This window comes from Solanum verrucosum, unplaced genomic scaffold, assembly GCF_900185275.1.
Source record: "Solanum verrucosum unplaced genomic scaffold, falcon-dt-bn FXZP01000102.1, whole genome shotgun sequence".
NCBI lineage: Eukaryota > Viridiplantae > Streptophyta > Magnoliopsida > Solanales > Solanaceae > Solanum > Solanum verrucosum.
Window position 1 is genome coordinate 3,880,334 of NW_026019930.1, and position 12,504 is coordinate 3,892,837.

General features: G+C 35.7%; 1 protein-coding gene across 1 annotated transcript in view; it reads left to right on the plus strand.

Annotated features, from left to right (window-relative positions):
• LOC125832835 (DExH-box ATP-dependent RNA helicase DExH14) overlaps positions 1–12,504 on the plus strand; it is a 35,336-nt gene that overhangs the window by 4,496 nt on the left and 18,336 nt on the right. The window contains exons 8-27 of the mRNA XM_049512028.1: positions 1,845–1,961; positions 2,085–2,144; positions 2,231–2,302; positions 2,382–2,498; positions 2,628–2,789; positions 3,302–3,367; positions 3,514–3,666; positions 3,746–3,829; positions 5,535–5,609; positions 5,702–5,833; positions 5,920–5,985; positions 7,215–7,280; positions 7,382–7,504; positions 8,004–8,153; positions 9,018–9,230; positions 10,391–10,546; positions 10,629–10,853; positions 10,933–11,034; positions 11,113–11,193; positions 11,557–11,637. Coding sequence (XP_049367985.1) covers positions 1,845–1,961; positions 2,085–2,144; positions 2,231–2,302; positions 2,382–2,498; positions 2,628–2,789; positions 3,302–3,367; positions 3,514–3,666; positions 3,746–3,829; positions 5,535–5,609; positions 5,702–5,833; positions 5,920–5,985; positions 7,215–7,280; positions 7,382–7,504; positions 8,004–8,153; positions 9,018–9,230; positions 10,391–10,546; positions 10,629–10,853; positions 10,933–11,034; positions 11,113–11,193; positions 11,557–11,637 — 2,301 coding nt within the window. The remainder of the gene's footprint in view (positions 1–1,844; positions 1,962–2,084; positions 2,145–2,230; positions 2,303–2,381; positions 2,499–2,627; positions 2,790–3,301; positions 3,368–3,513; positions 3,667–3,745; positions 3,830–5,534; positions 5,610–5,701; positions 5,834–5,919; positions 5,986–7,214; positions 7,281–7,381; positions 7,505–8,003; positions 8,154–9,017; positions 9,231–10,390; positions 10,547–10,628; positions 10,854–10,932; positions 11,035–11,112; positions 11,194–11,556; positions 11,638–12,504) is intronic.

The following is a 12,504-nucleotide window of genomic DNA, read 5'->3' on the forward strand; positions in this document are numbered from 1 at the left end:
TACAATTCATTTTCTCCATTATGTGATGCTAGGATTGCATCTCCAGCTACATATGATTTCAAGAAGCTACAAGAGTTAATATAGATAATGTTATTTAGGGTAGGCATCCATGGCTATCTAGGCTTGAGCTTGGCCGTTTGAGTTGTGGAGCGTTGCTTCTCGCTTGAATGTTTAGTTATGGGGCTTGGACTGTTGAATTTTCATACTAGACACATGGTTAAGACATTTGCTTTTGGAGGTGGTTTCTCTTTGATAATTGTTCTGGGTATTTCCTCTTGTACTGAAATTGTAGATTTGTTAAGGTTGGCACTGGTGGGTTTAAGGAAAGGTAGAGGTAGGCCGAAGAAGTATTGGGTAGAGGTGATTAGACAGGAAACGAAGCATCTTCAGCTTACTAAGCTTACCAAGAGTACGTACTGTAGTGTCATCTCGCTTTCTTGTAGGATAGGCTTGGTGGTAGTTTGGTGCACCTTACCTGTTTCTCCTTTCATATCAGTAGTATTTACTACCTCCGTCTACTTTTAATTGTCATGGTTTCCTTTTTTAGAGTCAAACGATAAGTACTTTGACTAACATTTTATAACGTATTTTTTCATCATATTGATATGCAAAAACTTGTAATTTATAGTATTTTTCGTATAGTTTTTGAATATCTAAATTTTTGTTTTAAATATCGAATTAATATAATATAATTTCACTTTGAAAATTAGTCAAATTGACTTTCGAAAAGCACAACATGACAAATAAAAGTGGACGGAGGGAGTACAGTATTTCTGTAGTTTCTTGTCCCTTTATTTCTGCTACTACTTGTTGTTTCTTGTTCTTTGAGTATTGTATTATTTGTTGTTTCTTGTGCTTCGAGTATTGTAGTATTTATTGTTGTTACTGTTCCTTTCCCTGAATGCGATGTAATGCTTTCTCTATTATTTTGCTATGTCTTCTTTACCTATGTGTATTTTTTTCATACTGCTTCGATATGAGTTACTTGGGCTAAAGGTCTTTTGGAAGCAACCTCTCTACCTTCACACAGTAGAGGTAAGGTTTGCGTACGTTCTACCCTCTCTAGACTCCACCTACCTGTGGGATTACTCTGGGTATGTTGATGTAGAATAGTATTTTGCAAATCAGTGTTTAATTTACTATTTTGTCCATTATGTCAACTTCAACTTGGAAGTAGGGAGTTTGAAGTTGAAAAACTTGTTTGCAGAGTATTTTGAAATAATAATTTTCACTCACTAAATTTCAATTGTTTCTCAGAGTAAAATTCATGTATAGACACAACTCAGCATCAAAACAAATATCTTTAGGCTTCTTTTTATCATTGATATGATGAAATGGCATAAAACTCGTCCACCTAATTCCTTTGCTAGACCGATGAAGATACTAGAATGCACTGTTCCTTTGCTGTATTCTCATGTCATCTTTTTGCATGAACGGCAAGTTCATCCTCCTCTTTGTAGTCTCTCTCTCCAATAAAACATATTTTCTACAGAAATCAAACTTAATCTTTTTATTGATCTAGTATATGCTATGCTCTTTATGTTATGTTCAGTCTAACATACTCTTTTCATTCTAGTTATAGCTTTGGTCAATTAAGGAGTAGTCTCCGATCCCTTATTTTCTTTTGAAGAACCCGCACCCATGTTGTTCCTCTTTGTATAGAGGATTGAGTGTCTTTGGAAAGAAACACATTTTCTTATAATATTGGAATTTTTGTCTCCACATTTTTGCTGATTCTCAAGTGACAATGTTAAGAGAAGTTGCTTTTCTGATGGATCTTCATTGGTTTCACCAAAACTTGCTTAATTTAACTGATGGTTTTGTTTCCTTGGTTTTCTTATCAGATTGAGATTAAGGAGCTAGACGATTTTGCGCAAACAGCTTTTCATGGCTACAAGAGTCTTAACCGTATTCAGAGCAGAATTTACCATACTACGTACAATAGCAACGAAAACATACTAGTGAGTAACTTTTTCCTTTGGTAGTGTATGTTAATACCCTTTTTTCGGTTATAATGTATACTATTTTCCTATGGAGATAAATTTTGATCTGTCTTTGATAGCTTTCATTTCATTTATTACCAGGTGTGTGCCCCCACTGGGGCTGGGAAAACAAACATAGCTATGATTGCTATTCTACATGAGGTGTGCTCTATTTTTCTTTTAGAGCATGTTCCATGCTGGGACTATTGGCACTTTGATGAAGTTATGTAACCTTCTTCTCTTTGCAGATCAAACATCACTTTAGAGATGGTTACTTGCATAAGGATGAATTCAAGATAATCTATGTTGCCCCTATGAAGGTGTAGGTCGAGAGTTGTGTACTTGTGTCCTCCAATTTATTTAACATAATTGGTAATATAAGTTAAATTTCTTCTCTAGGCATTAGCTGCAGAGGTCACATCAACTTTCAGTCACCGATTGTCTCCACTTAATGTAACTGTGAGGGAACTTACTGGAGACATGCAGCTTTCTAAGAATGAGCTTGAGGAAACACAGGTTCTGTCAAACTTCAGTTCTTGTAAAGTTGTTGATTATTTATTTATTGTCTTTCTGTTTGGATTTTGGCCTAGTTGACTAGTCGGTTGATTGGCTTCACTCTGATGGTGTCTGGTTATATTTCTTCAGATGATAGTGACAACACCTGAAAAGTGGGATGTTATTACTCGTAAAAGCAGTGACATGTCGCTCTCAATGCTGGTGAAGCTACTTATCATTGATGAAGTCCATTTGCTAAATGATGATAGAGGCCCTGTGATAGAAGCATTAGTAGCCCGTACACTTCGTCAGGTTAGCAAATGCTGTTATACTTGTTCTAGTGTCTACTGTAGAAATTTCAGTACTGTTTTATATGATGATGTTGCCTCTGTGCACTAATTGCTGCCGCCATCCTCTGCTACTGTTCCACTTCTCCAGTAAAGGCCTAAAATTGCAAGATAAAGCATGTTTTATTTTTTATAAAGTAATAATTTTATTAAAATTTGGGATAATTGAAAGATGCATGTTATTGGCATTTAGAACAGAAAATACAATGTTGGAAAAAGACATTTTAGAGCTTTTCATTTTTAAAACCAAAGGAATATGAGATGCATTAAGGTTATGAAAATGCTGTGAGACAGAGGTTTAAGTCATGAAAGTCTAACATGGAAATATAAACTTGGCAGCAAAACATATTGACCAACTATGAGGGTTTAGGTTATGAACTTGATTGTGATATCATCTCATCTAGTGATAAGGTGGAGGTGACTCCATTTTCATGTGTACACGATTAGGTTTGACTTTTGGTTCTGGTGCTTTGACAGGTGGAGTCCACACAGTCTATGATAAGGATAGTGGGCCTTTCAGCCACATTACCCAACTATTTGGAGGTTGGTTCTCGAGTTAATATTTTCGTTTAGAAGTCCTCACCTCCATGTTGGACATTTGGGCTATACAGAGTGATGAGGCTCCAATATTTTGTTACATCCTTTAGATTCAGCTTTTTGTTCATGGCTATTCCTTCTGTGAAATCCAGGTTGCACAGTTCCTAAGGGTGAATTCAGAGACAGGCTTATTTTTCTTCGATTCGAGCTACCGTCCAGTACCTCTTGCACAGCAGTATATTGGTATTAGTGAGCATAACTTTTTAGCCCGCAATGAACTGCTTAATGAGATATGCTACAATAAGGTATCTTTCTCCAAAACCTTCCTCCTTTCTATTTTGCGGTCTCCCTATAAATTTCTGGTCTGACTCTTCACTTATGCAGGTTGTTGATTCCTTAAAACAAGGGCACCAGGCTATGGTTTTTGTCCATTCACGTAAAGACACAGTGAAAACTGCTGATAAGCTGGTAGGTTTTTTCATCAGGCTATGGTTTAACTCACAGTTAATCATTTTACTTAATAGTTCCCACTATCTTTGCTGCATTTTGTTTACCTTGCTTTCCTCCTAGTCCAACTCAATTTTCTTTTCTTCACTTCAATTTACTGAAATCTTTCTCTTCAGTATTCATTACTTTCTGAATATTTTGTAATTCATTATCTGTATCTTCACTATTTATTCCTTATAAAATCTATGTTATACTTGTTTAAATCAATAGAAAATTTCAAACTTGTCTAAAAGCAATCTATATTTCTGATCTTGCGCCTATTTTTATTTGACTTACAACTCTGTCCATCTCTATTGCATATCTTGTGTTTTTGAACATCATGTTTATTATGATGGTTGAGTTTCATAGCTTCCGTAATATCTGCACAATCTTTCCTTTATGATAGTGGAGGTTATTTTGATGATTCCACAAGGAACATGGAGATTAAGCATTCAAGTCCTACTATGTCTTTCTGTATTATGAGCTTTAACTAGCATAATCTGTAACTTCTTGCAGGACAAACCCACCCCCTCTACAAAAGAACAAATAAAGCAATTAAAATTTAGTAGAAATTGATGGGGTGGGGGGGTGGGGGGTTGGGTTATGACCCACATTTTAGCCATTTCAGCCCAAGTAGCTTTTGACCCGCACATTTATTAACTCAGCCTCTCAGCCCAATTTGACCCGCCCAAAATCAGACCAACCCACCCATTGGACACCTCTATTGGAAAAGTATCTTTCTAGATGCTAACAGCATTTTGCCTAGTTCAAAGCAATGTTGTTCTTGTCAAAGCAATAATCTTTGCTGTAAAACATACTGCTGCCGCGGGGTATTTTCAGATTCTCGCACAACCAACCCAGAGTTGTAGTCAATCTATGTCTTAATAAATCATGGATGTTCTGTGAAATTCTTCCTGTGGTTCTCTGGTAGAGATAGGTGATAAATGTTGGCTAAGTTTACATTTAGGATTCGCAATGGTTTGTTAAAGACCCTGGGAATGGCTCATCTTTAGCTCACTGGTAACTAACAATTCAGGATCCTGCAGTCAAGAGAGGGTAATGGGGTTTGATAGAGTTGGAAATTCTAAAGAATGATAAAGGAAGAGATGTCGCGAATGAATTGCTCGATTATTGCCTCAAGCATGTTGGAATTAATATATGGTGCTTTGTGTTTACAAGGTAATCCTATTAAGGAAAGGAAAGTATAGAAGTGATCCTAAAAAGAAAAGAAAGTAATTCATATTCTTATTTATACAATTATCGGGATTCTTAACCATTCCTATTTATACATCAACTACAACAGCATGCCCGGTGTAATCCCACAAGTGGTCAATCTAGAAAGAGAGAAACAATAGGAGTTGTTTTTTCTAATTAAGAGAAACAACATGAGCTTTGAAAATGTGCAAAACAGTCTACATGATGTAAAATGAAATGACCTGCTTAGCTCTTTTTTATTTATGGTGCTAACACAGTTTATTAGCTCAAACAGAAGACATCTTTGATATTCTGGATCGTTTATAGGCTACATATATAGTTTTGAGCTTTTGTTAGATTGTCATACTTTTGAAGGGGAACTACACTTTTGGTTGTAGTATACTTGTGGATATTTAGAGTAATGTTACCAGTATCACAAAAAAAAATATAAAATTGCCTCCATTTTTTGAACATTTCATAATCATATCAACAGGTTGAATTGTCTGGTAAAAGTACAGAGTCTGAGCTGTTCAAAAATGACGAGCATCCTCAGTATGAGATTTTAAAGGCGAGCAAAATCTATTGTCCTTTAATTTAATATTCTCTTTACATCCTTATTATGCCATCTTTTTCTTAGGTCATTCAATCTATGCATTTCAGAGGGAAGTTTTCAAGTCCAGAAATAAGGAGGTCGTTCAACTGTTCGAACATGGGATTGGCATTCATCATGCTGGAATGTTACGTGCTGACAGAAACCTAACAGAGAGACTTTTCTCTCAGGGACTTTTGAAGGTTGGTTTGTTTGCTTTTCCAGTTATTCACTTACATTTTTCAACCTTTTTTTTCTTTTAGTTTTAAAAACCCCTGCTTCATTCTAGGTCCTTGTTTGCACAGCAACTTTGGCATGGGGAGTCAATTTGCCTGCTCACACAGTTGTGATTAAGGTTTGTGGAATACTTTAAGAAATAAAATTTGAGGAAGATTGCACTAGTTTTAATATATTCTGAGCATCGTGTTTTTCTTTTGACTTGACTGCCATGCATCCAAGCTTTAGATGAATAATTTTAGCTTTAGTCTGGTACCTGATTTGGGTGTGATTTAGATTCAGCTCAACCGGATCATTCTGGATTTAGTCGATGTAGAATAGTTCTCTAATATTAAGAATTGTTTGTATCTTTATTACAATTCCATTGACATACGATTGCCGTTTAAGCTGAGCTTCTAATATCTAGCACAATGGAAGAAACACATTCCTAACCATATCTGGTGAAATAAATGGGTAGTTAGCTAGGATAACAAATACCAACTTGCTTACTTCTTTTTAGTGACTTTGTTGTAATAATTTGAAACTTAGGGTTTCGATGTCTGGTTTTCTTGATCTTGTTTGCATTTTCTTTTTGTGTCCGGCTTTGTGTGCTTTAATCTGGATTTAGCTTGGGCTTGGGAACTCGTCCAACAGTTTTCGCCTTACCAGTTCAATTTGAAACTAGCAGATATAATCTTGTTTTGATTTGATTGCATTCCTAACCTCCCATGTTTTATCCTTGCTTTATTGCATGGTTCACTAAAAAATAGGGTGATCTTGGGTGTTGAAAACGGCCACCTTCATGTGCTCTCTAATCTTTATCATCAAAACAAGTTCCTCCTTTTGCTGTTGGATACTTTTCTAAACTGTTTTCGAACTGGTCAAAGGAAAGATGTTGTTGTTGATTATTTGTTGATGATTCTGGTATGATATTGGTATTATGCTAACTGAACTCAATCATAGTATTAATTGTTTTCATTTGAATCATGTCTTATATGGCCTTGGACTTTGCATCTGATAGAACCCAGCTTATGGAAGAAGTGTAATGCAACATTCTGGATTAACTATGCACTCCATTGAGAATGTTCTCCTTCAAATCAAATGTTCCATTATGTTTTGGTCGCTAATTGTCTGAAATTTCACAGAAAACCTCTTGCTAAGAAAAACTGATGGTCCTGGTCCCTACTTTGGGCTGAAACATGTACTATATATGTAATTTGTCTAGTAAACTTAGTTGAATGCAACTGTATTCATTGAAGCTATTCATATTATTTGTAAGTTAGTTTGCAGCTTTTTTACATGACATATTCTTTTGCATGATAAACCTTGTCCTGTGGTGAGTAATGCTTTAGCATTTCATCTCTCCAGGGAACTCAAATATATGATCCAAAGGCTGGTGGATGGCGAGATCTGGGTATGCTAGATGTTATGCAAGTGAGACATAATCTTCTCCGTGCTGTTACTTTTATTTGGTTAGTAATGTTGATCGGCACTCATATATTTGTGCTGTTGTGTAAAATGTTCTTCCCTGGTAGATCTTCGGACGTGCTGGAAGACCTCAGTTTGATAAAAGTGGTGAAGGCATTATAATCACTTCACATGACAAGTTGGCTTATTATTTACGGCTATTGACAAGTCAACTTCCTATAGAAAGTCAGGTAGAATGCATATTCTATGCCAATTTTAGACCTTTAGTTGTCTATTTGTTTCCTATATGCAGGGGCTGCAGATATTTGATTATTTTTCTGATACATTCCTCCTTTAACTTTTAGGCAGAAGCATGGTTATGTACTTATGTAAAAAGTTACTTGTTAAAAAAAGCACGATTATGTGAAAAGTTGAAGCTTTTCTATCATCCACAAGATTTTTTTGAAGCTCTCACATACAAAGAGTAGATGCTACTCCTTTTACTTCTCCTGTAAAAAGTTAATAAGGTTTTTCATTTCTGCCTTTCACAAATTGCTGTAGATTTGAATGATATTCTGCCCATCTAAAATATCCAAGTCCCTTTGAACAGTATTTTATGTAACAGATCAGCTCCATTTGAAAAAATGGGGTACTGGAAATTCACAGCTCCTTGCAATTTCTAATCTCTGTATTGAACATTCTTTTAATATCTTTTTCATTGACTCTCTTTCTGAACTTGTTATCTTGCAGTTTATCAATTCCTTGAAAGATAATCTAAATGCTGAGGTGGTACTGGGTACTGTAACAAATGTCAAGGAAGCTTGTGCTTGGCTTGGTTACACATATCTTTTCATTAGGATGAAGATGAATCCTTTGGCCTATGGCATCGGATGGGATGAGGTATATTTTCATGCATCTTGATCGTACATCATCTTAAACATAAACTTCTGATTTACTTATATTGTTATCAGGGCATTGTAATCTATGTATTCCTTCACGTCCCTTCCAAATTTTTAAAAGTAAGTAACTAACAAGAAAACAATAAACTAATGGACCTTCAAAGACATCATGTACTTTTATAAATCCTTTTAGGGTCTAGTGGATGAAAAGTCGATAGTTTATTTTGTACAAAATCATGTGTTGTCCAGGTGCAAGGCCTTGCATTACATTCATTTAGTTCTTTGAACATAGAATAGTATGAAAGTTCTCTTTTTCAATTTTACTTCTTTGGGGATGGAAGGAGATGGAGGGGTTGAATGCTTGGGAAATGAAATTTCTGTGTAGGTGAATTTTATATACTCTATAAAGATAGATGGAATGATGGAATTTTAGACATGTGCATTTGTAAATTTTAGTCGAGGGTCTATCGGAAACAACCTCTCTACCTCACACAAGGTAGTAAGGACTGTGCAAACCCCACCCCCTCACCCCCTTGTGGGATCACACTGGGTATGTTGTTATTGGGAGTTCGATCGATGGATCTTTTTGTTTGAAGAAGTATCGCAGATGAACAAGTCTTGCTTGACCATTAGTAGATAGGTGATGCACCATTGGATATCAAGATTACCCCTGAGGTTCTCATATTGGCATTTCTTGAATACAGCTTTCATTGTCACTAATGGCTTTTATAAGTGTGTTAATCTGATATGGTTAATATCTCAAGATAAAGTTGATTTGAGGTACTTGTTTTTGCAAGAGGTTTGGGGAAGCAGCTAACAATATTGCATTCAAACTTAAGCTGATCCTCTCTTTTCTCTTTTGCAGGTCATGGCAGATCCATCATTAAGCTTAAAGCAAAGGGATCTTATAAGTGATGCTGCTCGTGCACTTGACAAAGCAAAAATGATGCGTTTTGATGAGAAAAGTGGGAACTTCTACTGCACTGAGCTTGGTCGTATTGCAAGCCACTTTTATATCCAGTATACTAGTGTTGAAACTTACAATGAAATGCTGTCACGGCATATGAATGAAAGCGAGGTATTTTGTTTTGCTTGCCATTTCTTTCACTTAATGGATCATGCAATTTGCTTTGTTCAGTTATGATTTTGTCATTTTTTGGTTTGTGATCCTATGTTAGCGAATATGGACATATCTAAAGGGTAAATGCTATCTACACCTTGTTCTAAGACCACTGCTTACTCTTTGTTTGTATAACAATTTCTCTGTACTGGAGAACCATTACATCAACTATAGTTAATTTCTTGTATCTATTGTATTAAATGTGCTCCAAAAATTGGAATTAATGGTCTTCGAAGATAGAAAAGGAGCTGAATACGAAATCTGGACGCTATAATTTTCGTTGGAACTTTGTCATTCATATTGATAAATTCTTGGGGATATTGGAGTAATTTTGAGCCAATTCTGTTTTGGAAATGATAAGGGAAATCATTCCCAAATTGATATGATAAAGCGCAGAAATATTTGAGGAATTTATTGTTCAATTAAGATACAGAACGTTGTTGCTTGTCAGATAGACAATGATCCTCTGTATCATTTTATGTGACACTTCTCCTTTTTCTTTTTTGGTTGTTCACATATTTTGCGCATACTATTTACTAGTGTAAACCCATGCATCAGCACAATGTCCAACTTAAATTAGTTACAGTATCACATCTGATGGTGTTATTTATGGAAGAAAATTCATAATGAACTTGAATAATTAGAAGAGATTTTGTTCGAGGGGCAATTAACCTTAAAAGTAAGTGAAGTTCTTCTTAGTGTTCTAAACAGTAACCTGTCACCTGTAAATAGGACAGAAGCCATTGTTCATTTATCTCTATCTAAAGGATTGCTTTAGTAGTATGTGTATAACACCTATTGAATGAATTGCCAACTATTTCAGTTTTTCATCTTCTATTTTATATGGTCCTCTTTGTTAAGTTTTTTAATTGTGTGTCACAAAATATTTGCTTTTACTTTTACTTTTAATGGGTTACCTCTCCTATGTGGTTTGCGAGCTATTGCATAGGAGGGGGGGTTTTACCTTGTGCGCACCCAAAGGGTAGCGGGTTTCCCTTGTTATAGAAAAAAAAATTACTTTTAATAGTCATGATTTCCATTCCTACGTGTACTAAGTTTTGCTGTCCATTGTTTATCATTGTGCTTTCTCTGACATTTATTTTTTAACTGGCTATTAGTTGATAAATATGGTAGCTCATTCTTCTGAATTCGAAAATATTGTTGTCCGAGACGAGGAACAAAATGAGCTTGAGATGTTGGCTCGCACATATTGTCCATTGGAAGTCAAGGGTGGTCCATCTAACAAACATGGAAAAGTTTCAATTCTTATTCAGGTATTGGATAACTCTTTGTCCATTAAATACTGTGTGGCTTCTTAACATATAGTGTTTTAACAGTGTTGATTGTATCTTGCAGCTGTACATCTCTCGAGGATCAATTGACACGTTTTCGCTGATCTCTGATGCTGCTTATATAAGTGCAAGCTTGGCTCGTATTATGCGAGCTCTTTTTGAGATTTGTCTGCGTAGAGGGTGGTGTGAGATGTCTTCTCTAATGTTAGACTATTGCAAGGCTGTGGATCGCAAAATATGGCCCCATCAACATCCTCTTAGACAGTTTGATAAGGACATTTCTTCAGAAGTTTGTTCTCTATAAATAACTTCTGTTAAATAAAATTTTCAACTAGTTTATGCGTGTTAACTAAGAACTGGTGTTTCAGATATTGAGGAAACTTGAAGAAAGGGAGGCAGATTTGGATCATTTACACGAGATGCAAGAGAAAGATATTGGAGTTTTGATTCGTTATGGACCTGGAGGAAAGGTAGATTATTTTTTACAGGTTTTTGGTTCAAGGCTTATCCTGTGACTTTCAGTTAAAGAAATGTTTTTGAAATTCCAGGTTGTTAAGCAATGTCTCGGATATTTCCCATCAGTCCTGTTGACTGCTACAGTCAGTCCAATCACTAGAACGGTTCTGAAGGTGAGTACATTTCTGCACTTGCTTTTTCCCACTTGTTCTATCTGAAATTTATTCCCTTTGTACCAATTTAACTTCCAATTGTATTCACTTTACTAAAAGAAACTTCTCTGCCACGTTTTAGTTTTTGTCAATACCATATAAGCAATATGGTAACATTGTACCTAAGTAGTGTAAATTCTTCAATACTAAAAGAACTCCTACCTTTGGAGCCACTTCTACTTATGCAACTATACTATTAACACCTGTGGCCACTGGCGGGTCCAAGAAGAAAGACTCGCAATGAGATAGAGGAATCATCTATCATTTCCTTTTCTTTTTATCAAATGCAAAGAGAGATATTGCCATGAAGCTCCTTTATTATAGGTGGATTTGGTTATAGCTCCACAGTTTGTTTGGAAGGATCGAATTCATGGCACTGCGTTGCGCTGGTGGATTCTGGTTGAGGTACAAACTTGTTCATTTATATTATGCTTTGATGTATATAGATGTTTATCAATTTGTGATACGGTCTAGAATCTTTCCTCTTAAATTGGCATGGTTATCAAAATCTATCACTCTAGATTACGTTCTGTAGCTTTGAACATGCTTGTTTTTAACAGTATAACAATAATAATAATAATCAAATATCATATTGTGTATGGAATTTGGCCTATGCTCATCTGCGAGGTGTCTTACCTTGTTTACCTTTCTTTTTTATTGCATTGGTTTGACCTGTCTATTATTCAAGCTTTCTTCTTAGTTTTATTCATCTCCCCAGGAGTTTCAAATGTGGTTCAAATAAGTAACAGTCATGTCATGCTCCATTCCAGTTTAACAGTAACACATATAGTTGCAACCCGAGTACAAAGGTGCTTTTGTTTGGGTTTACTTGTCCAGAAAGGAGATCAGAGGTCATTATGTGTGGCAAGATGATCTTGTATTTGCATTACCTATTCTCCTCTTTGCTTTATCTTGGGCGTGATAGTTGAAAGTAGGTTGGCAAGAAGAAAGTCAGAAGCTTGTCAGGTTTGGTAATAGGAAGCCATGCTGAGCAGGATAGATCCACCATTATGGTATCTAAACCCAGTACTTCCAATGCAGAGTAAGAACCTTAAAAGGTTGAATCCATAGAGTATAACTCCTGGATCCACCTCTAATACCTAGGCAAGGGTCAGTGTCATAAAGATATCAATTTTAGTGGTAAAGAAAAAAATATACTCCCTCCGTTTCAAAAAGAGTGACCTGGTTTGACTTGACACGAATTTTTAGAAAATAAAGAAGACTTTTGAATCTTGTGGTCCTAAATTAAAGTTATGTCAAATGTACTAAATT